Raw genomic sequence first — 25205 nt, forward strand, 5'->3', positions numbered from 1 at the left:
CTTTCATATTTCATAAGTTCATATTTCATGAGACCAAAGGCAAACAATTTATTTATCACTGGTGGAAAATTTCTTGATTATACTGTTCAGTGATCAGATGTCTCTTCATAATATTAGAAAAAGGAAGGCTGAAGCCACTTCAAACTGTGTACAATTCCAATACGTGTAACCAACACAAACACCTTTTATAATACTTACCTTCTGTATTGGTGGTAGTCTTCTACTCTCTCGATGGACGGCCTCCAGAGTCTCAATGTGCATTGCTACAATCCCTGGGAATCAGTGACACCATAAATTAAACCTCACACAATATAAGAAAGAATAAAACAAACTAAATATAACTCCACTGTTTTGACATCCTGGAGTTAAACTGTCAAGGAAAAATAGAGTAGATGTCATCAATGGCTATTTGGAATTCATCAATTACAGTCTAGGAAACAAACCCTTAAACTATACTGAAAACAACAAACCAAAAATACACTTCTACTGGAAAATATCAGTTCCCCAGAGAAAGAAGTGACAATTTTGCGAATTTACACTTTTTTTTAAACCAGTTCTTACCTGGTATCATGCAATGAAGGCTCTTGATGTGATCCTGTGTAACTCCACTCTCTGTACAAACTTTGTCTATAAACCTGGTGATGAAGCGCACAACTGCATTGGCAATATCATTGTTCTCAGAGTCTTCAAACCCACTTTCAGTGTCATAGCTCTCTGCAACACTGCCGGCAATACTACAGAAGAAAAGGAAAAAAAAAACGCTAGTGTAAAATATCCAGTTACCTAATCATAATACACAGAGAATAACTACCGTATAATTTTTGTCTAATAAGTCTGATGTATTCAGTGTAGCTAAATATATAGTCCACTTTGCCTCTACACTTCAAGCACAGTTTCAGATACTAACAATATAAACACCGGTGTATGCTGGTGCCATGTCTACAACAGCACTCCCACTGTTGGAGCTGCACTGGTAATAAATAAAGAAGTAGAAAACTTTTCTAAAAAGTCTAGTATAGACAGGAACAGTTCCTTAGAAGGGAAAAGCCTTGAAGTCTGGTCCCACGTCTCCTCTTCATTATACTTAGCATCATTCACACAATCTGTAATCCATGCTCAACAAAGAGAAGGTTACTCATCCTGTGCAGTAACTGTGGTTCTTCAAGATGTGCGTCTCCGCGTGTGCTCCACTCTAGGTGTGTATGCATCTCATGAGCCTCAGATCAGAGATTTTAGGTAGCAATGCCTGTTTAGCCCACACACGCATCCCATACAGTCCCATGCTCTGCACCATAGCCATACAGAGCTGTGCAGGTGAACTACCCTCAGTTCCTTTTCTCCCGCCAAGTTCCATCACAAAGAACTCTGAAGCAGAGGAGATAAGAGGAGGTAGTGGAGCACCCATAGGGACAGTCTGTTTCTTGAGTGTTTCTTGTTCTTGGCTGTGGTGAACAGGTCTTCTGCGTGATGCCCCAAAATCAAAATATGCAGTGGAGTGTAATGCGCTCTATCTCCCATTTGTGATCCTGTGAGAAGTGTCTACTGAGGGTATCTGCTGTAATGTTTTGCATGCCAGGGAAGTAAGCTGCTGAGATGCTGATCTGATTTCGAATGCACTAATTCCAAAGCCTCACTGCTCCAGAGCAGAGGGAAGATGATCTCGCTCTCCATTGATGGTTGATATAAAACATGCATGACATGTTGTCTGTCATGATCTTCACGTATTTGTCCTGATCAGTGGAAGAAAATGGAGACAGGCATTTCTGACTGTTCTGAGTTCCAGTAAGTTGATGTGTAGCATGGACTCAAGAGGTTACCTCCTGCCTTGAGCAGTGAGTGTTTAGATGGGCTTCCCATCCCAAAAGAGATGTGTCCTTTGTTATTATTGACGTTGGAGATGATTGAGAAAAGGGGACCCAATCACAAAATTGTGAGGGTTCTTCCACCAGTTAAAGAATTTTTTTCATGGCCAAGGACATCAAGAGTAATTCATTCAAACTCTGATTGGTGAATAAACAGTTCTGAGCCACCCCTGAAGGCAGCTCATGTGCCTTATCACAAAGGCATCAGCTGCCACATGTCCCATGGAGACAATCTCTAGCTGATGTTTGGGGGCTGATCTGGACTGTAGTGACTAAATTGGCTAGGGCTTTGAACCTGCGTGAAGGGAGATATGCTTTGGCCACTACCACACTGAGGTAAGCGTCTATGAACTTCAAACTTTGCACTGGGATTAAGGTGGACTTTTGGATGTTTAATTATAGTCGGAGTCTGAGAAATAGGTCTAGGGCCCTCTGAGACTTCACTGTAGGAGAGTCCCTTGAGCAAGGTATGGGAAAATCAGAATTCCTTGTCTGTGAACACGAGGAGCCATCCCTGAGAGAAATTTTAAGAACACTTTGGGCGCAGAGGAGAGACCAAATGGGAAAGCCCTGTATTAAAAATACTCTTGACCGAGAGCAAAGCGTAGGAAGCGTCTGTGGAAGGGGTGAATCGCTACATGAAAGTATGTAGGTCAAGGGCTGAGAACCAATCCCCTTTGTCCAATGATGGAATTATTGCTGCAAGAATTACCATCTTGAATTCTGAATCTGCAAATCTGTTGAGTAATCTTAGATCCACAAAGGGTTTCCAGCCACAATTCTTTTTTGGAACCAGGAAGTACCTGGAATAAAACCCCGTCGCTCTGTATTACATAGATACTGGTTCTATAGCACCCAAATTCAGGAGGGAGTCTATTTCCTGTCAAAGGAGGTGCTTGTGAGAGGGGTCCCTGAAGAGGGATGGGGAAGCAGGGAAGTAAAATGGATGGAGTGTTCTGTTGAAATGTCTCCAAAACCCCCATGTCCATAGGGATATGTTCCCAAGCTCAGCAGAAGTGAGAGAGGTGGTCACCAAAGTGAGGGAGACATGCGGATTGTTGAAGTAGGTATGAATTGGGATGGTAACTGAACACCTCGACCATCCTGTCAAAATTAGTGTGCCAAAATTGTGGGTTGTCAGGTCAATGCCTGAGAAATAGGTGGTCTCTTCTTTTGGAACTATTGTCTCTTACGCTGGAGTCTGTAAGGTACCTGTGAGGCAAGAAACAGAGTGGGACAAGACCTCTGTGCCGTCTGGGACTTTCTAAACTTTCTTTTTTGTGAAAAGGTGTACATTTGCAGAGAACACAAGTTGATCCTGAGTTTTTCAAGGTATGCAGGGACTTGTCTGTCTTTTTCGCAAACAGCTTCAATCCATCGAAGGGAAGATCCTCAATTGTATTTTGGGATTTCCCTGGAAGCCCCGAGAGCTGCAGCCAGGAGGCCCTCCTCATTACTACCACTGTGGAAATAGAATAAGCAGCTGTATCAGTGGCACCCAGAGAGGCCTGCAGTGATGTCCTGGCCAGCAGCTGACCCTCTGCAATGATTGCCTAAAATTGTTCCGGCTGCTCTGATGGAAGATGCTCAATAAAGGAATTAAACTTCAAATAATTAGTATTTCACCATGAGGGCTGGGTAGGCGGTGATCTTAAATTGTAGAGTACCCCACGAACATGATTTTTGGCCAAATAAGTCAAGATGATTTTGGTCCTTGTCATATGGTGCTGATGTAGGGTGGTGCTGTCTTCCACATTTGTTTACAGTGTTAACCACAAAGGTGTTGTGGGAGGGATGCGAAAATAAAAATTCAGAATCCTTAGAGAGAACATATTTTTGTCCACCCTCTTACAGCTAACATAAGAATGGCCCTACTGGGTCAGACCAAAGGTCCATCTAGCCCAGTATCCTGTCTTCCGACAGTGGCCAGTGCCAGGTGCCCCAGAGGGAATGAACAGAACAGGTAATCATCAAGTGATCCATCCCCTGTCACTCATTCCCAGGTAAGCTGTATTGTGGCTGGGGTATGCCAAATTATTTCTGAAGGGTCTATCAGAGCCTCATTAATAGGCAGCACAATGTGGGCAGATGATGATGTAGGCAGCATGTCAAGCAGTTTACATTGTAACTCCTTAACCTCCTCAAGTAGAATTTGCAAGGAGTCTGCTATACTTTTAATGAGGTCCTAGAACTGTTTGAAATAATCAGCGAGGGATGCTGGAGGAGGCAGGAGGCATAATGATGTTATCTGGGGATAAGGAAGAGATATTAGTTGATGGAGTGACCTCCTTGTCCACTCACTTCCTGCTCCTCAAAGGTCTCTTCCTGTGGATCAGGCACCCTAGAGACAGAGGCTGGTGGGGATTATCTGCCCTTCTCCCAGTGAGAAATACTAGGGGCCCTGGAGAATTGTTGTAGTTAATCTGCGCAAGGGTCCCAGTACAGCCAATGAGATAGTGCATATGGCATGGGTGGGAGGCACCCAAGGGTGTCCATATCAGTGGGATGGAGTATGAGGATGTCTCTCAAGAAGATGTTCTGATTCCCTCAGGAAAGAAGGTCCCTTGATAATGGAAAGGAGAGCCATGGACAGAAATCTGGGAGACTGATGAGAAGTCCCCATCATCTTCCTCAATGTCACTTCGTCAGGGAGGGACAGCCTTAGAGATAGGTGTAGACTCCATTGGTACCAGGCAAATTTCCAGAGATCAAGAGGTCCTCAATACCGAGATGGGCTGGTGCCAAACAAGGAGATTCAGATGTTTGTGTTACTGCCAGGTCCCCCGGGAATCAAAACTCTTGCAGTACTGAAACATTGGTTGGCGCCAAAAAGGCAGCCTGGCAGAAGTAACTGTGGCAGAGAGAGTAGATGATACTGAAGGTCTTATGCACTACGATGATTGACCAGTAGGTGTTGTCTGGTCTTCTGCAGTGCCAAAGTGCTAGGTACTGAGGGCTTGGTAGACTCTGTCAGTACCAGAAGAGCTGATGATCTTCTTTCTGCTGTTCCAAACAACAGACAGTACTGATCTTCTGGAGCTAGAACCCCAAGACCTTGGCCTTGCTGGTGCTCATGGTACCTGAAGAACCTGCAGCCATGTGGGTACCAAGCTGGAGACCAGCAGGTGTCAAAATGGTTGTCTGAACCAGAGACCATCTCTTTGAGGTAGATTTTCTACCTAGAGGGCTTGAAGACTGCTTCCTACAGTCCTTTTCAGAGGATCCCAGAGATGAATTTTCAATGCTCAAGGGGAGTGCTACATTGAGGAGGCTGAGGCAGCTGACTTGCTTGGAGATCATTGTACAGGGTGGGGTCAGAAGCTGGTCAGAGAGAACTCTCCATCATGAAGAGACATAACTTAGCTTCCCAGTTCTTTCTTGCTCTTAATTATAATGCCAAGCAGGAATTACACTTTTGGGGAACGTGTGACTCCCCAAGGCTATGGACATGCCAGGAGTGCCTGTCACTCACCAGGATGGCTTTCCTGCATGAAAGTCAGCATTTCCAAACAGGGGAACTGGGAGGGCATGCCCTCCCAGTTCCCCTGAGAGGCAAAAAAAGGTGAAAGGACAATGGTCCTTACACTGTAACTAACTAACTCTCTCTCTCGCTCTATAATTTTTAATTAAAAAAAATAATTACAACTAACTAATACAAAGCTAACACTAAGGACTAACATTAACTAATTAGTAGATAAAAGAAAAAATACAGTTGAGGTAAGTTCAACTTGGACATTGCTGAGGTGGCTGAGAAGGAACTGATGGCGGTTCACCTACACAGCTCTATATAGACATGGTGCAGAGCGTGCGGCTGCATGGGTGCATGCATAGGCTGAATGGCACTGCTACCTAAAATCTCCAATCTGAGGCGCATATGCACCTAGAGTGGAGCGCCCATACAGACACTACTCAAAGAACAACAATAAATTACATTTAAAAAAACCCTACATTCAAGAACAATTAGGTTGCAAAGTCAAATATTCAGAAATTATGAAGTGCCAGAATGAAGGTGGAAACTTAATTCACTTCCCTTGTGCATATGAATTACATTCTTTAATCATATATTGTTTTTTCCATAGGACTCCTGCCTCATTCAGTCACAGAATAGATGGTGCTCAGGTAATTAATCAGGGTTGTGTAGTGAGTGAGGCTGTTTGTAGGACCCCAGACTTAGTTGTTGTGGAAGTTGGAAAGTGTGTACTGACTAAGGCAAGGGATTGCAGGAAGAGAAAGAATGGTCTCCTGGTACAGACAGTTGACTACTAGCCTGGAGAATTGGATTCTACCTCTGACATTGCTATACAGTTCGTGTGAGATGCTAGGCAAGTCACTTACACCAAACGTTTCACTGGTGGTCACTAACTGTGTTCCTCACAACTTGAGAGAGTAGCGGCTTAATTTGTAGAAGGGCTGAGTATTCAAAACTGCAAGTGAAGATAATGGAAGCTGGTTTTCAACATAAAAAGTACTCCTTTGTCTAAAATGATAATACTAAGTGTCCTAATTTATCAACAGTCTGACTGTCCTATGAAATGCATGTCATTTTAAGTGGTAGCAAAGGATCCCTTATATGTGAGACGGTTGCCTTTCTCCAAGAAATGGCATGCAAAATAATAATTCAAATAATTTGTATTTCGTAGCTGTTCTAAGGAGTTGAGAAGAAAAGGAAGGTAGGGTAAGTGAAAAAATAAGAATGAAATCTGAACTTAAAATTTCTATGTAGACTGTAAGCAACTATACAAATTTTAAAGTAAAACTGTACATTCTCTTCAGCAGCAACATGGAGTTGCCATTCAGCTTTATATCCTTTAGTATCAAACTACCACATACTTACCACACAATCATTTAAACAATGCCCAAAGGGACAAGTACTGCATATAGATTTAAATAATCTCACTGAAGTATGAGAGGATGATAATGGAAAGACATCGTGCAATAACTACTTATGTTTCAGCCTTTGGATCATTCAAGAGCTCTAATCTGTGACACTCCTAGTCTCTCACGATCACTAGTTATTAAACAAAAACATTTGAAAGTGTTGTCATATTTATAATGATACTTGAGAAGAGAACATGGTTTTGTTGGTTTGGGCATTTTACAGAATAAACAACAGAGACACCAACAAATATTTCCAGACTGGATGATGAATGTAAAACTGATTGTGAATTTCTTAAATGATTGCAAGTTACATGATTTCCACAGCCAGCAAAATATCAATCTACACTTCTATTTCACTATTATAGAAAATGTTACTGGTCTTCTCCTAGTCCTGTTGAAGACAATATGAATTTTGCCAATGCCCTACTTCTTAAAGTCCATTTAAATGTACATGGAATCATTTCCAATATTTGCTAGCAAAAAGGCAATTTAATAATTATTACTCTTTTGGTCAAATTTTGATCAATTCAAAGAAAGGAAGAAAAGAGAGTAAGGGTGAGAGCACTTTATCTAAATAAATACCTAGGTATTTAATGTATTTTCAGTGTTCCCTGTCACTAATGGCTACTCCTGACCCCCAAATCTATTATAACTAAGGAGCTAATTGCTAATTCTAGACGATATGATTTTGTTTATGTTGGTACTAAAGGCACAGGGAAGGAGTTTTCTTCCTTATTCCTCAATACAAATGAAAAAGTATCATGTTACATGAGAATGACCATGCTAAGCTTCTGGACTCCTTAATATATTGCTCTTGAATCAGTTAAAAGAAGAGGTGCACACAGTAGAATTTCTCTGATGCCTTTGAGATTATTTGAAAACAATGTGTTAGGTACTTGAAAGCGGGGTGAGCCTTGTTATATCACATTCCCTTTATTTCTTGCAGAGTTTTATATGCTCCATGAACAATAGTTTACATAACACCTGTTACTGGAAAGGTCATAAAATGTTTTACAAATTTAGACCAGCAAGGTGCTCTACACAGGTGGATCCCTGTGCTTGCATAGAACTTCACTCACTTCACCAGGACTTTGTGTATTTAGAGCAGTTTGCAGGATTAAGACCTTAGGCTAACGTACAAAATGCACAGAATGGTCACATCATCCACTACTGAATTGCCTTACAGCCTTAATTACTACCAAAGGAAATATTGCTTTGCTGGCATAATGTTTTTAATACCTCAATACTCTGAAACTGCTTAGAGAAGTAAAGATTGTGTCAAAGGAGAAAATGGCACTTTTTGGATGATATTAAAACATTATGTTGATATTACTGGTATTAAGAATACAGAGCACTGCAAACTGAACAGAAGGTTAGAAAGAATATCAGCAGGAATTACAATTCCAAAGTTCCTTACTTTTACATTGTTACAAACGTTAACATAGGACATGAACTTTCATTATTGTAAAGTGCTCCTGTGTTTATTTTTTATAATTAATACAGTATTTTTATTAAAAGGACCGAGTTACATCCCACAATTGTTTACTACCAAACCATGTCTTTATTTACGTACCTATTTGTGACAATGCTGTTGCTTCCACTCTCCCAGTCTCCTGTAGCTGATGTTCTCAATAGTTTGTTTTTACTTGTGTCCAGTGGCACTAGCAGGTAGACCATGAGGTTAGCAAAATGAATTGCCTGACTGAAAACTGTACTTTCCTCATTCTGTATTAGCTCCTGCTGAGTTTCTTTATTGAGTGTTGGCCATAAACGCAACTGCTCAGCAGCCAGGTCCATGGCTGTTTTCTCCTGGTCCAGACCTACAGAATTTTTCTCCTAGAATAAATATTGCCACATAAAAACAATAGATGATAGAGTTATATTATTAACATTAAGAAAAGAGATATTCACATTAATTCCAAAGTGTTGAACTCTTCATTTCATTATGTAAAATGTAAAAAAAAATAATCTAACAATTATATCTACTTGTAATAGGATTTAAGGATTGCATCCTTAAAAGGATGAAGGTATTGTACTGAAATAATGCAAATAGCATAGTATAGCCAAGTTCAATTTAATAGTTTGATTCAGTTCTAGTGTTTTCTCGCCCATACCATCTTTGTGTATTCATTTTTTTGCTTAGTTGGGTTTCACATTCTATTATATAGCTGTTCTTTTCAGCTTGCAGAGTCAAACTCAGGCAGAGATCAAGCTTTATTTGGATGGAGAAATAAGATGCAGCTAAGCCCTGGTCTACACTACGAGTTTAAGTCAAATTTATCAGCGTTAGATCAATTTAACCCTGCACCCGTCCACATGACGAAGCCATTTTTGTTGACTTAAAGGGCTCTAAAATCGATTTCTGTACTCCTCCCCGATGAGGGGATTAGCGCTGAAATCGACATCGCCGGGTCGAATTTGGGGTAGTGTGGATGCAATTCGACGGTCTTGGCCTCCAGGAGTTATCCCAGAGTGCTCCACTGTGACCGCTGTGGACAGCACTTTCAACTCAGATGCACTAACCAGGTAGACAAGAAAAGCCCCGGGATCTTTTGAATTTCATTTCCTGTTTGGTCTGCGTGGCGAGCTCATCACCACAGGTGACCATGCAGAGCTCATCACCACAGGTGACCATGGAGTCCCAGAATAGCAAAAGAGCTCCAGCATGGACCGAACGGGAGGAACTGGATCTGATTGCTGTATGGGAGATGAATCCGTGCTATCAGAACCCTGTTCCAAAAGATGAAATGCCAAAATATTTGCAAAAATCTCCAAGGGCATGATGGACAGAGGCTACAACAGGAACCCACAGCAGTGCCGCATGAAAATTAAGGAGCTCAGGCAAGCCTACCAAAAAACCAGAGAGGCAAATGGCCATTCTGGGTCAGAGCCCCAGACATGCCACTTCTATGATGAGCTGCATGCAATTCTAGAAGGAGGCCTTACCACTATCCCACCCCTGTCCGTGGACACCTGCAAGGGGGGAGTCTCATGCAACATGGATGAGGATTTTGGGGATGAGGAGGAGGAGGATAGGGCACAGCAGGCAAGAGGAGAAACCGTCTCCCAGACCACCAAGAACTGTTTATCACCCTGGAGCCAATACCCTCCCAACCCTCCCAAGGCGGGCTCCCGGACCATGAAGCTGGAGAAGGCACCTCTAGTGAGTGTACGTTTGTAAATATAATATATGGTTTAAAAGCAAGCATGTTTAATGATTAATTTGCCCTGAAGACTTGGGATGCATTTGTGGCCAGTACACCTACTGCTGAAAAGTCAGTTAACGTGTTTGGGGATGGAGCAGAAATCCTCCAGGGACATCTCCATGAAGCTCTCCTGGAGGTCCTCCAAAAGCCTTTGTAAAAGGTTTCTGGGAGGGCAGCCTTATTGTGTCCTCCATGGTAGGACACTTTACCACACCAGCCCAGTAGCACGTAGTCTGGAATCATTGCATAACAAAGCATGGCAGCATATGGTCCTGGTGTTTGCTGGCATTCAAGCAACATCCGTTCTTTATCCCTCTGTGTTATCCTCAAGAGAGTGATCATCCCAGAGAATTGGGTAGGTGGGGGGTTTAGTTGGGTTTGTGCTGCACATTACCCCGAAAACCGCAGCCCTTCCTTTTAAATGGCCAACCCAACGGGTGCTTGGTATTGGAAAGGAGGGCGCTCTTGTTTGAAACCATTCCCACATGTTATGAAGGTTGAAGAAGCCGAAAGACTTTGGCTTACCATGGCTGCCTGCAAGCCGAATTCTGTTGCCCGGCCCTGCGTGTGTGATCTCTTACACCAAACCGGTAGGCCCTCAATATAAGAGGCAAAATGCGACCTTGTACTGAAAGCACATGTGCTATGTAATGTTAACAGCTTGGTTCACCGTGAAAGAGTCTACCCATCGTTCTCTAAAATGTGGCTTTTTAAATACTACTCTCCCTTTTTTTCCCTCCCACAGCTGCAAATGTTTCAATGCTCCCGCTATCATCTCCGGGAGCAAGATGAGAGGTGGCAGCAGTGCGATGAGAGGAGGCAGGATGCAATGCTGAGGCTTCTGGGGGATCAAACTGATATGCTCCAGCGTCTGGTGGAGCTGCAGGAAAGGCAGCAGGAGCACAGACAACCGCTGCAGCCCCTGTGTAATCACCCACCCTCCTCCCCAAGTTCCATAGCCTCCTCACCGAGATGCCCAAGAATGAGGGGGGGGGGTGCCTCCGGGCACCTAACCACTCCACCCCAGAGGACTGCCCAAGCAACAGAAGGCTGGAATTCAATAGGTTTTGAAGTGCAGTGTGGCCATGGCCTTGCCCTTCCCTCCTCCCACACCCCTCCTGGGCTACCTTGGCAGTTATTCCCCTATTTGTGTGATGAATTAATAAAGAATGCATGATTTTGAAACAACAATGATTTTATTGCCTCTGCAAGCAGTGATCGAATTGGGGAGGGCGGCTGGCTTATAGGGAAATAGAGTGAACCAAGGTGATGGGTTTTCATCAAGGAGAAACAAACAAAACTGTCACACTGTATCCTGGCCAGTCATGAACCTGGTTTTCAAAGCTTCTCTGATGCGCAGCACGCCCTGCTGTACTCTTCTAATTGCCCTGGTGTCTGGCTGCGTGTAATTAGTGGCCAGGCGATTTGCCTCAACCTCCCACCCTGCCATAAATGTCTCCCTCTTACCCTCACAGATATTGTGGAGCACACAGCAAACAGCAATAATAATGGGAATATTGGTTTTGCTGAGGCCTAACTGAGTCAGTAAACTGCGCCAGAGCGCTTTTAAATGTCCAAATGCACATTCTACCACCATTCTGCACTTCCTCAGCCTATAGTTGAACTGCTCCTTACTACTGTCCAGGCTGCCTGTGTATGGCTTCATGAACCATGGAATTAAGGGGTAGGCTAGGTCCCCAAGGATAACTATAGGCATTTCAACATCCCCAACGGTTATTTTCTGGTCTGGGAAATAAGTCCCTTCCTACAGCTGTTCAAACAGACCAGAGTTCCTGAAGATGTGAGCATCATGTACCTTTCCCGGCCATCCCACATTGATGTCGGTGAAACGTCCCTTGTGATCCACCAGTGCTTGCAGCACCACTGAAAAGTACCCCTTGTGGTTTATGTATTGGCTGCCAAGGTGGTCCTGTCCCAAGATAGGGATATGTTTCCGTCTATCGGCCCACCACAGTTAGGGAATCCCACTGCAGCAAAGCCATCCACTATGACCTTCACGTACCCGGGAGCCCATGACAGACAACATGGAGAAATTCGCTATTGAGACAATAGCAGCAGAGCAGAGTTGCAGCGGAAGCGGTGTATGACGACGGTTAGCAGTCCTACTGCACCGTCTGCTGCCAGCAGCACCCACGACACAACAGCGGCGGTATCAGTGAGCTGAGCTGAGCGGGCTGCACGCTTGCCGTGGTATGGCGTCTGCGCAGAAAAAAGGCGCGAAACGATTGCTGTTGCTTTCACAGAGGGAGGGGCAACTGACGACATGTACGAAAAACCACCCGCGACAATGTTTTTGCCCCACCAGGCATTGGGAGCTTAACCCAGAATTCCAATGGCCGGCAGAGACTGCGGGACCTGTGGGATAGCTAAGTCGATGCTAGCCACGGTAGTGAGGATGCACTCCGCTGACTTAATGCACTTAGTGTGGACATACGCAATCGACTGTATAAAATCGATTTCTAAAAATCGACTTCTATAAAATTGACCTAATTTCGTAGTGTAGACATACCCTAATTGCCTGACACAGATGATTTTGTCTAAAGTCCTATGGTGTTCAGGTGAGGCTTGTGTGGATATACATAATTTATAGCACAGCTTAAATGTTCATGTTTTCACATGCTGGATTCCAATTCGAGCATTTGCTTTCTGTAAACATGGTAGATGGCATGTCGGCTAATTATATGATAGCCCGAGGAAATTCAAATAAAGACATCTGGTAGCTGATATCATGTATCCTCATTTAGCTGGTGATAAAGAATTAAAATAGCAGGGATCTATTCAATGTGGAAACATTTTTACAAGTAATTTTCAGTACAATTATACATTATTTGGGAATGTGAATATGGGTGTCTGCCTGTGTTTCCTCCCCTACAGTAATTTCCTTCCCTCCGCAGCTTTCCACACACCACAAGTGGACAGGGGACTTCCTCATTCAGCAACTTTTCCCATCCCCCTGACAAACCACATGACTGAGGGTGCATTCTCTGCATCTCACTCTTCCCAAGCCCATATGGTTATGTGGATCTATACTCTGCAACTCTCTCTCTTCTCATCATACATCCTTGGTAGTACTTATCTCTCAAATCACATGATTAGGGATGATGGTTCTGGGGAGCTCACATAACAGAAGAGGATAGGGATGGTCCAGTAGATCACACCTGGCATGATGATACACAGCTTGGTGGAACATTCTTATTTTAGTATTTTCTGAATGCGCACATCATTCATCCATTCCTCCATTACAGAAACACTTTCCCGCAGCTGCGACAGTAAATTATGTTGTTTGGGAGATATAAATGATCTAAAGTTAAGGGAGCTGAGCTAAAAGCTGTTTTCCTGCTTAGCAAAATGTCTCTGAAATGCAATATAAAGTTTGCATACTATAAAGTCACTAAAAAGATTTTTTTTTGCTTAGGAAATTAAAGGAAAATATATTTTAGTGGAATGTTAAAGTTGAGACAGCAATGAAATTCAGAACTTTCCTTCATACCCAGGAATAACTCCCTGTGATGGAGACCTTTGGGTATCAGTGGGTAAAAAAAAAAAAATTAAAGTTTTACTATTTGTCATTAATCTGCACATAAATCAAGGGCAATATACTGTAAAGTATGTCCACAAGTTATATTTCACAACTTTGCCCCCATAACTTAGATAAATTTCAGATGCAGATTACAGAACAAAGTTAATAACATATATCTATTTAATGTGGAAATAGTAACAAGAAAACACTACATTTGTAGAACTGGTGAGAGCCATAAACTTACATCTTCATGACTTTTGTTGCATGTAAAATGTCAGCCACTACACTGCAGTAACACAGATTTTTTGCACTTCATTTATTTTATATATTCTCTTACCTTTTGTTTCAAACGTATTGTATGATTGTCTTCCCTAGCTGTGAGATACAAGGAACGAACTTGATTTTGCACATCACTATAAAATGTGGTTTCCCAAAACTGTTGGTTAGCCCATATAGAGTGGTCTTGTACACAGGTGTAAGCAAACTGACTAACTCCAGGTGCCAGTTTCTGAAAGCACAGAAATAAGAATATCAGTTAAAATAATCATCAATGTGTATATTGATATATTTTTACAACAGTGGAATATGCAGGCTCAGTACACTTTATCTATCTATCTATTTGGAGTTTTGTTTACTTTAAAAGCTGTAGTCACATAAGATCCATTGCAATGTATCCCTTCAGATCTATCATAACACGGGAAAAAAGAAAAATTACCTACATGTAATTTTGCTTTGAAGATATCATCTCAATGGATGATTCTCATTCTAGAGTCTCGATCTGCCAGTACAAGATAGGGCCTGCTTGGGTTGCACTGGAGGCAAGACTCACGAGTGAAAATCCTGTGATGATGGTATCTTTAAAGAATAATTTTTTAATACAAAATATAGCTTAGCTGCCAAACAGTATGTAATCTTTCACTTTTTATTACTGATATTCTAAAGCCATTCAGTATGAATAATGGATCATCGAAGAAGTGTTAGGATATTCCTTCATCTATGTAAAGTTTATTCTGTAGTTTTTGTATTTCAGAGTAAGAAATGCAATCATGTAATTTCAAATAACCAACATATTAGCAAAATATCAGATTTCCAAATAAAAATCATGGGTTTGAAATTGAAGCCTATTCTCCTGGAGTAATTTGATGGAGTACATTTGGCCTTTGAGGCTCCATCCTGAGGGCCCTGTGGTTCTACTCACTGTGTCCCAAGAACCAATGGGTTGAGAGGAAAACAGCACTGAAGATGGGTCCTCCAGGTTTGCTTAGAGAGGACTCTTCTGAGCAGCCATTTTGAAAACCACAAGAGACCTGGTCCTCCAAGGGCCAGAAGAGCTAGGAACAGCTAATCAGGGTCCTGCTGGACCACAAAAAAAGGAGCTGCCTGGCCTTAGCAGGTGAGTTTCTGGCTGGGACCAGAGGAGTGAAGAAGGGTTCTCCTCTTGGGCCAAAGAGCCAACTATTAGACAGATCTATAGCTGGCTGAACTTACATAGCTGGGATTGTAGAGAGAGAATAACCAGAAGACACTGGCCCTGAGAGAGGGCTGGAGTTAAAAGGGCCTGGTATGAAGAAGACCAGGGAAATATCAGCAAAGGATTCAAGTAAGCAGTATGTGGACTGCTGTGTATAGGATCCATGGCTTGGAACGCAAAGTAGTGGGTGGGTCTCGGTTCCCCTATCAGCCATGGGTAAAGTGGCACAAACCCCAAGAAGGGGAGAGGGCTTATATGGGAGCCCAAACAAAAGGCTGAATTTAAAAGGCCTAGAACTGAGGTTTAAGACCCTACCAAGGCAAACGGACTAATACCACAGAAGGGATTCATTTGGACTTTGTGGTTTAGCTGGCAGCCCCCAGGGTGAGACCGGGGCCACGAAAAGGACTGTGATACAGCACCCAGCTGCTCGGAGGCACTCAAGAGGTGAGTGCCCATTTACAGGTAATTGTCCGTTTGCCATGAGGACCTGTTAGTTGGAAATTCTAAATTAGAGGCTGGTGGAAATAAATACCTTTCTCACCATAAGGTCTAAACTCTTGGCATCCTTATCTGCAAGGGCAGCTCTTGCATATTGTTATCTCAACTTTTCCATGGCTAATGGATGACTAGGGAGTGTGGGACAGGATTGGAGAACAAGAACTCTGCTTGCTTAGCTGGGGCAAAATACTGCTTTTCTGTCTTCTTAGGGGTAGAAGCACAGGTTGCTGGTGCATTCCACACAGTTCTTGCAGGTTCCAGTATGGCCTCGTTGACTGGGAGTGCAAGTCGGCTAGATCCCGTAGGTGGTAGAATGTACACAAGCTTGCGTTGAGAGTCCTGGACCTCATCTAAAGGGATTTGGAGCTCTTCTGCTACTCTCTGAAGCAGCTCTTGAAACTGTCTGTGGCCAACTGAAAGAAATGGTGAGGCAGGAACAAATGCCCCATTGGGGGAGAAGGGAGAAATATTTGCTGGTATTGGTGGTACCAAGGATCCGGTTCACCTTTTTCCTCTTCCGTAAGCTCAGGAGGTTCTGATTGGCCTCTTGGAGGGGAGAGGTGGAAAGACTCCCTATTGGATAGCATGGATTCTGAATGCCACTCATACAGGTCCCATAGTCCCCAGTAAGGCCAATTTGAGGGTTCAAATGTAAGTTGTGATTCCCAAGTCATTGTTTCTGAGGATGGGTCACAACCTGGATGGATGAGACGGGTAGTAGAAGATTCTCAATCCCCTTTCTGGGCTGAACTCCCTTGGTGGAGGGAACGATGTTCCACCAGTATGTCTGACTCTCCCAATGATGAGAAGGTCCGATCTGGTTCCATTGGTGGTGCTGTCAGTACTGGTGTTGGGAAGCTGCAGCTAATGGATGGATTGGGAGATGGGCTTTTCCCTGGTCTTAGGATCTCCCTGTTGAGGGTTGGTCCTAACAACAGGGGAGACTGCGGCTCCAGGAGGATGAAGATATCCCCTGGAGTGGTGTAGTATACTGGAGCCTTGGAAGGTTGCAGGTTGTTACCTTGTGCCAGCAGAGTTGGTGTAAAGGAACTCTTAGTAATTGGTGGTTCCTTTTGGGGCTGTGAAGATATTGCCTGTGAAGGAGCCTCTGACCATGTGATCACGGCTGGTCCATCAGGTCCTGGTGCTTAGTTTTAGTTGGTACCATATTCAGTGTCAATGGTGGCGCATGGAACAGTATTGAAGGAGCCTTGCTCATATGCGCCTTCTGATCACTGCCATGAAATTTAGGAGAACCTAAATCTGTGTGTCCTGGGTGCAAGGACTTGCCCAACTTGTATGGAGTGCAGAGAGATCCTTTCTCTTAGAACTAGGAGGCGATCTATTTTTACGGTTATGAGAATACCCCTTATACTAGTGAGAATGCCCAGACAAAGGGTCCTTCACTTTAGTCCTTCCCTTTCCTGAGTTAGACACTGAGCTAGAATGTGTACTCATTGATGTTTCGGCTGATATGCAGGGGGGTCTCCCTGGCTTGGATTTGATTGGGGCCTCATGGAGTGTTCCATTAGGTGTTTCTGAAGCTGGAATTCTCATGCCTGTCACATTTGGTTAGGAAAGCAATGGCAGATACTGCACTTAGCAGAAATATGAGCTTGTCTGAGGCAGCAGAGGTAGAGCTGGCAGTTGTCCCTGACACATCAGGAGTGAGGGCATGAGATGCAATTCTTAATGTCTGGAAGCCTGGGCATAATTAAGTCCTGCACTAGGGGATCAGAGGATTCCCCAGGTGAGATTTTGAAATAACTACTATCTAAACTAATGAACTACTAACAATAGCAACTAACTTTATAAAACTCTGAAAAATAGTCACTGGAAAAAACGCTGAAGAGGATCAGTTCTAGACACTGGATATTCCAACTCTAGCCATGAGAAACAACTGGAGAGATGTCAGTCTGCACTGCCCCTTATAGCCTTGGCATGGCGCATGAGGAAAGCTGGGGTACAGGCGTGGACCAAAGCACAATACTTACTATAATTCTCCAGTGTCCGGTGCATGGAGTGCGTGCATACCCATAGGGGAATATATATAGGAACCAGCACTCGAAAAAGTTGTTATAGCTACAGCAGCAGTAAGTCTGGATGATGAAGGATATGCTTATTTACATCTAGTTTAGTACAAAGTACCACACTAACAATTGTTAAACATCACATAAAAGATACTCTGCACCTGAAAGATATATTTTACATAAACTAATATATAGAATCATAGCATATCAGCGTTGGAAGGGACCTCAGGAAGTCATCTAGTCCAAGTCCCTGCTCAAAGCAGGACCAATCCCCAACTAAATCATCCCAGCCAGGGCTTTGTCAAGCCTCATCTTAAAAACTTCTTAGGAAGGGGATTCCACCACCTCCCTAGGTAACCCATTCCAGTGCTTCACTACCCTCCTAGTGAAAAAGTTTTTCCAAATATCCAACCTAAACCTCCCCCACTGCAACTTGAGACCATTACTCCTCGTTCTGTCATCTGCTACTACTGAGAATAATCTAGATCCATCCTCTTTCGAACTCCCTTTCAGGTAGCTGAAAGCAGCTATCAAATGCCCCCTCATTCTTCTCTTCCACAGACTAAATAACCCCAGTTCCCTCAGCCTCTCCTCAGAAGTCATGTGTTCCAGTCCCCTAATCATTTTTGTTGCCCTCTGCTAGACTCTTTCCAATTTTTCCACATCCTTCTTGTGGTGTGGGGCCCAAAACTGGACACAGTCCTCCAGATGAGGCCTCACCAATGTCGAATAGAGGGGAACGATCACGTCCCTCGATCTGCTGGCAATGCCCCTATTTATACATCCCAAAATGCCATTGGCCTTCTTGGCAACAACGGCACACTGTTGACTCTTATCCAGCTTCTCGTCCACTGTAATTCCTAGGTCCTTCTCTGCAGAACTGCTGCCGAGCCATTCGGTCCCTAGTTTGTAGCGGTGCATGGGATTCTTCCATCCTAAGTGCAGGACTCTGCACTTGTCCTTGTTGAACCTCATCAGATTTGTTTTGGCCCAATCCTCCAGTTTGTCTAGGTCCCTCTGTATCCTATCCCTACCCTCCAGCGTATCTACCGCTCCTCCCAGTTTAGTGTCATCTGCAAACTTGCTGAGGGTGCAATCCACACCATCCTCCAGATCATTAATGAAGATATTGAACAAAACCGGCCTGAGGACCAACCCCTGGGGCACTCCACTTGATACCGGCTGCCAACTAGACATGGAGCCATTGATCACTACCCGTTGAGCCTGATGATCTAGCCAGCTTTTTATCCACCTTATAGTCCATTCATCCAGCCCATACTTCTTTAACTTGCTGGCAAGAATACTGTGGGAGACTGTGTCAAAAGCTTTGCTAAAGTCAAGGACAACACTTCCTTGACAACAACATGTTGCAAACTACTTTCAATCATACTCAATTTGATATTTTTAACTATAAAAATATGCAGAACAGCCAGTGTAGTGTTTCAATATCAGACAGAAAGGGCCTTCCATACCAAAGAGTAGCAAACTACTATTCAAATTTTTGAAAGACTAGTTTTGAAGTCCTCTGAACAATTCTGTATCTACACTGTGTTTTCTTCCAAGAACAAGTAACGATGCACTTAAATGTCTGATCATATGCCATGTATTTATGAACAATCACAGAATAGATATTTTGAAATGGAACACTTCAGAAAATAACATGTAATGTTCTGCCATAATTTACCTCATTGAAGTATGTGCTCATAATTAACTCGAACATAAACATGAAATATGTAATTCTCATTCAATTCTCAAGGATTTCACCAAAGCTTCTGAACTAATAAGAAGTCTTTGATATAAAGCTGTTTGTCTGATGTCATTTGAGCCGTAGGAACACTCTGAACATGAGCTAACTTCTCCTGCAAGGTATGCTGTGCTCTCTCAGCAGACTAATATGACTAAGAAATCTATATGTTATGTAATAATCAATACAAAGGTAGATTTTGAAATCACTATGGACCTCTTATCTGTAAATTCATTCATTCTCATGTATATCCTTGCATACCTAGAATTTACTTCTCACGGATCCTCTTACTCAAAATGAGTACAACCAACTTTACATTTTAAAATAGTCTTTAAAAATACTGATATTACAGAAAAAAGATTTATTCTCACTTTCCACATCCAATACTTTCCACGTGCACGTACACACACACACACACACTCATTATATGGCCCTGATCCTGCACTAAGATCTGCAGTGTGCCCTCACAGACTTCCATTAAGTTCAGTGGGACTACATTCAGGCATAGAGGTCCTGCCATATAGATCAGATTGCAGGAGCTTTAGTGTATGGGTACACATGCATATTATATTGTGTGTGTATATATCTGTATCTCAAACATACATATTTACTTGTGTTTATAGGTATAGTCTTCAATCCTATGGTGGACTCTGTATAGGCAAACCCCTGTGCTCTTGTGGAAGCTTGTTGAAGTCAATGGGGGTCCTCCCATCTGTAAGGTTGGGGCCACAGATATTTATACACATAAATGTAAAGGGATATAGTGCACAAAAGAGAACTAGCTGTGTTGGCTCACTGCTGTTAGGAAAACTATTTATTTTTGCATTTACCCTTGGATACAAAATAAAAAACATAATACAAAATAAATAAAACACTCAAGAGTATTTAGATTCGTATTCCCTTTTAAATGTGAGTGGTACACTGAGCCCTCATGTTGTTTGTCTACTGTTATTTCACCATGAAACCCATAAAAGGTCATCTTATATTAGTCAGCATTACCAAATCACAGCTGTGTACAGTGAACCAGTAGAGGGCAATAGAATTCTGCAGAAATGGTATGTAATCCTTCTAGGCAGAGATTTATTTACCATATACATTTTCTGGCAGAAGAAACCCAGCATCTAAGTATGTATTTTTTGTGCGTCCCATATTCTTGAAAAAAATGTACACTCTATTATACATTATTTTTGTATTGCAGTAATTCCCAGTAACACCCCCACTCTCATGACTGAGGGCTGTTTTACTTAGAGCTGTACAAGCACATAGGAAAATACACAGCCCCTGCCCTGAGGAACTTACCATAGGAGTGGTAAGAAGTGACTAAAGACTGTAATCACCAGATCCTAAAATTTCATTTTTGGTTTCCTATTTCCCCTTAAAAATTTTACCCTCTCAGTAACAGTTGCAATCCATTAACATATTACAGCTGGCACGACAGGTAATCTTGATTTAGATTTAATCATCATTCCCTGCTGGGGTAGAGATTGATAAAGCCTAATAAAGAATGCTGCCGTCTGCTGGATACTGAGAGCATCACCAGCTGAAAGGAAGGCGTTCCCAAAATGTGTTGCCAAATATAAGCCTGCACTGGGGCTCCACAAAATGGTATTTACTTCAGTCAGAGAACTGCTGATGCCAAATGTCATTTCCCTCCCTCCACCCCCCGGAAAGAGAAATGAAATTATTACAATTCAGCTTTTACATATGTTGTCATATATTAACAATTATTATCTTCTGGCATGAAATCTGATAAAGCAAGCACAATGACTGAATAATTATGGCCAATTTGGATTATAATATTAAAAATCACATGTAGCACCATAAATTTACAGGATACTTTAAAATCAGAGAGCAAGGTACTTCTCTGAGCAGGGAGATTGTCTTAATATTTATTTTTTGAGGTATCTAGCAGTACGAAACTACACAACAAATTGAATAATAAATAATAATGAATCATACGATCCTTTCTTTCCACAAAGAGCCTGATCCTGCAATGTGCTGAACACCTGAAATGCACTGAAGTCAATGAGAGATGAGGGTCCTCAGTACCTGAAATGAACTGACATGAAGTTAGACAAGACAAACACAAACCAAGATACAGGACAAGAGTTCAGGCAAGGGAGAGAATAGAGATTATGGATGATAAATATAAGGTAAGAAGGATGGTTCAAAGAAGTGGGTAAGTAACACAGTGGTGCTTTTCCTCTACCTACAGTAAATTCATATGCTTGGTTACATTACAAAAGGTAAATATAAAGCAAAATTAAAAAAAAAATCTAAATCCATAGCACAGCTGGTCATGTGTCCAACTGACAAGAAGATTCAAGTGCTCCAGTCAAACACTTATTTCACTGACCTTAAGTTTTGGATCATTTGAACCCTCCTCTTGGTGAGTTCCTGAGATTTTGACACTGTTACTTTCAAAGAGTTTTTTTATCTTAGCCATTTGGTATCAAATGTCAAGATTTACAAAGCCAACACTGATACCCACAGTATTTGGGTGACTGCATGCACTATTAGTTTTCGGAAAATCCCAACTGCTTGCAGATAGGGATTAAAAATACTTTCACTTTTCCTTAAGTAATGTGAATTCTGATCTTAATACTGATAGGGTGAAACCACAAAATATTTTAGGGATAATTATCTCTAAAATTCTCCCTATTTTTGAAAGCCCATTGAAATAAGTGAAATGAGATGTTATACTGAAAAATTTAACTATTCATGGTCTGAATATTAAACCTAGATTCTGAGTAGTGATTGTTTAATAGGCCAGCAATGAAATTCAGATCCAAATCTCCATTTAGAAACATGCAAACTCTGCAAACTTCAGAGTGTTTTATGTCCAGTTATTGATTCAGGCTTGTACTACTGTTGAGAAAAGAAATGTAAAGCCTGGTTAATATTGCATTCAGCATCCAAAGTGAGGAGTGCAAAAATTAGGTAATAATCCGGAAGAAAGTGCGGAAATAAGTGAATGAAAATAAATATTAGATAATGTGACAGGACTGTATATGAATAACTTGTGGTTTTTTTCTTCCCTTATGCTAACATCCTCCATCTTTGATGGTGGAGTTCTCTTTGTACTCAACTTGTCAGGAGAGACTACTGAAATGAAGAAAAACTAGTGGCTTCAAATATGTAGTCTTCAAATAAAAGAAGTGCAGAATTGTAATGAGTTTGAGTATTCCTTGGGATGGCCTCCTAAGACAGGAGGTAGCCCAGTAAAGGTGTTCTTTTGTATTATTTATTATTAATTATTATTATTTCTGGTAGCTCTCAGGGAGCACTAAAAGCTTTCTGAACATGAGAAGGCAGGGAGCCAGCCAGAGACTCCAGCCAGTAGAAGCAGACGCAACCAAAGAAAGGACAGATGCACTGAAGTGAGGGGATAAAATTGGGCCCCAGCCAGGGCCAAGCCTGCCCTCAGCATCCTGCTGAACCCAGAATGTGACCTTGGGGTGGAAACTGCAGAGAGGAGTCAGTCATAGACGCTAGTTGGCACAGGCAGAAGTAGGGACCCTCTGGACATTCAGGCAACTTTCTAGTTTTGACTGGACTTTTTCTGCCCTGTGCTGATTGGCTGTTTGCTTCAACCCTAACCATCTCCCATCTGCTCCCTCACAGTCTCTTCACCTCTGCTTCACTACACACCTGTTCTTCCCTGCCTCTTCCCCTCAACCCCCTTCTCGTACCTTTTCTTTCCATTTAGCTTATCCCCTCCTAAGTAGACCAACTCCCCAAAAAATCACGGAACTAACATTATGTTTGCTGCCATCATATTGTTCACTCTGTATGATAGTTCTTGGTATACCCAGGACTGAGTCACACTGCCTCCACTGTGAGGGAGTCTTGCCTGTGACTGACTGGGAGTCAGCTCCCTAACACCACCAGGCTTTTAGTCACTCAAGCACTCTCCTCTGAGCTATGGAAGACCTGTCTTCATCTTGCAGATGAACAATAGGTGCACCCCAGTCCCCAAGTCTCTTTGAATCTCTCCCCTGTCATATCCAGCCCGACACTGGCTACTCACAGAAATCCCAGATCCTCTGCCCCAAAAGGAGTGGTATGCCCCAGTCTATTAGTCTGACCTTAAATCAGTGCTCCTGTAAAATCACACAGCACTTGTGAGCATTTATAATAATTAATAAAACAAAAGTAGGTTTACTTATGTAAGAATTGAGATTCTAACTAGAAAAAAGAAAGAATGCTGGAAACAAATGGTTACAAAACAAAACAAAATTGTAAAATGCAAGCCTGGGTCTACACTTATTAACAGTTACCTTTCCTGTATAACAAAGTAGGTTCCCCGCCCAGAGTTCAGTCTGTTGCAGAGCTGGCTGGCTTTCTGTAAATACCTTACATGTTACTCTTTATAAATAAATTTCCTGTAAGTCATGTGTTTGGTGTACAGCAGACCTTTTGCCTAGGAGCATCTGTGTCAGACTCTGCTTGTGTGTTGTACCCTTTCCACCAGCCTGTCTATCTTGTTTATGTAGATTGTAAACTCTTCAGGGCGTGGACCATCTACTACTCTAAATGTTAGAACAGTGCTAAGCACAATGGGGATTCACTCCTAGTTGGCCCTCAGGCACTACAGTAATAAACATGATTAATAATAATAATGGTCCTGGTCTCAAAGAGATCATAATTTAAAAGAAGTGCTAAATCATGATAATCTGTGCTACGTTAAATCATGATAATCTGTGCCAACAGACTTTATGAGGCCCACCATAGTGGTGCTCCCCTCTTGCAGTCTTTAGTGAGTCAAAAGCAGGGGTTCGGGAACAATTTTTATTGTGGGGGTGCTGAGAGCCATTGAACCAGACTATAAAACCTGTATGTAATGGAAATCACATCAATCCAGGAGGTGCTGCAACACCCACAGCACCCCTAGTTCCAGCATCTATGGTCCAAAGGAGAAGTGTGGAAAGAGAAAGGCGTTATAACTAAGTCAAATAAGGAGGTAGTGGACAGTACAGTGTAGTGGAAGGGGAGATGCTCTTACCCACATTGAAAACTTCAGGTGCTTAAACTTATATATCAAACTTTATACATTTAAAGTTTAATACGCATAAAAGACTCAGCCTTTCCTTAATATGCATCTTGGGACCCCTCATCCGTGATTCTCCTAATTGCTTCAGCCACCACTGAAATGCAGCTGTCTCTGGGGTTTTAACAGCATGCCACTACACTACATAACAGTTTAGATCAGGAAATGAAGAATACCATACCCAATTTACTGGACATAATAAAGTATGCCTTTAAAGTATTCATATACATGTTTGCAGAAAACTGCATATTTGGTGAAAATTCTAGGGGGTGGGGAAGAAATATGCATGTAATTTAACAACCCTGCTTTGTCCTGGAATAAAAACAATGTAAAGAGTAATTATTTTCCTGTAATCCAATGCCGTGGGACTAAATGTGAGTCTTTCTATTTACCTAAACAAACAGTGGACTGGGTCCTTAATGACAGAACCAACCATTACTGAAAATCTTATCATTGCTTCCTATTCTATTATTTATTTTTCAACCAAGCACCTCCTCCCTCAAGTCTCAGAGGGCTGGAACTGAAGAATGCAGGCTTTTCTCAGTGTGTCTCATGACTCTATCATTCTGGGAAATTATGCTACTTCAGAGAAAAGTTATTACCGTAATCCTTGTCCAACAGTCCCTTTACAGGCAGAAGTTAATAAAATCCTCTCTTTTGTCTCTCCTTCTGAGGTGTGAAAATAGATTTTTACTGGGCCTTGACTCCTTTCACTTTATAACACATAGCAATCAAAAATGCAAAACTGATGCTCTCCAGTAATGATGTTACCTAGGCATGACCAAGCCCCCCTTTAAACCCATATTCTTACTGTGATCTAATATAACAACCCTAGTCACCCAAGAATTATTTTAAAAGCAGAAGTGAGCTGCACAGCACCTGCAAATTAAGTGGAAACTAAACTGACATGTCCTGCATACTA

General features: G+C 42.2%; 1 protein-coding gene across 1 annotated transcript in view; it reads right to left on the reverse strand.

Moving 5' to 3' along the window:
* The window catches only part of SBF2 (SET binding factor 2), a 553147-nt gene that overhangs the window by 97543 nt on the left and 430399 nt on the right, over nt 1–25205 (reverse strand). The window contains exons 18-21 of the mRNA XM_077818401.1: nt 13825–13995; nt 8314–8576; nt 562–734; nt 199–272 (exon numbers count right to left, since the gene is read on the reverse strand). Coding sequence (XP_077674527.1) covers nt 199–272; nt 562–734; nt 8314–8576; nt 13825–13995 — 681 coding nt within the window. The remainder of the gene's footprint in view (nt 1–198; nt 273–561; nt 735–8313; nt 8577–13824; nt 13996–25205) is intronic.

Source organism: Eretmochelys imbricata, chromosome 6, assembly GCF_965152235.1.
Source record: "Eretmochelys imbricata isolate rEreImb1 chromosome 6, rEreImb1.hap1, whole genome shotgun sequence".
Taxonomy (NCBI): Eukaryota; Metazoa; Chordata; order Testudines; family Cheloniidae; genus Eretmochelys; species Eretmochelys imbricata.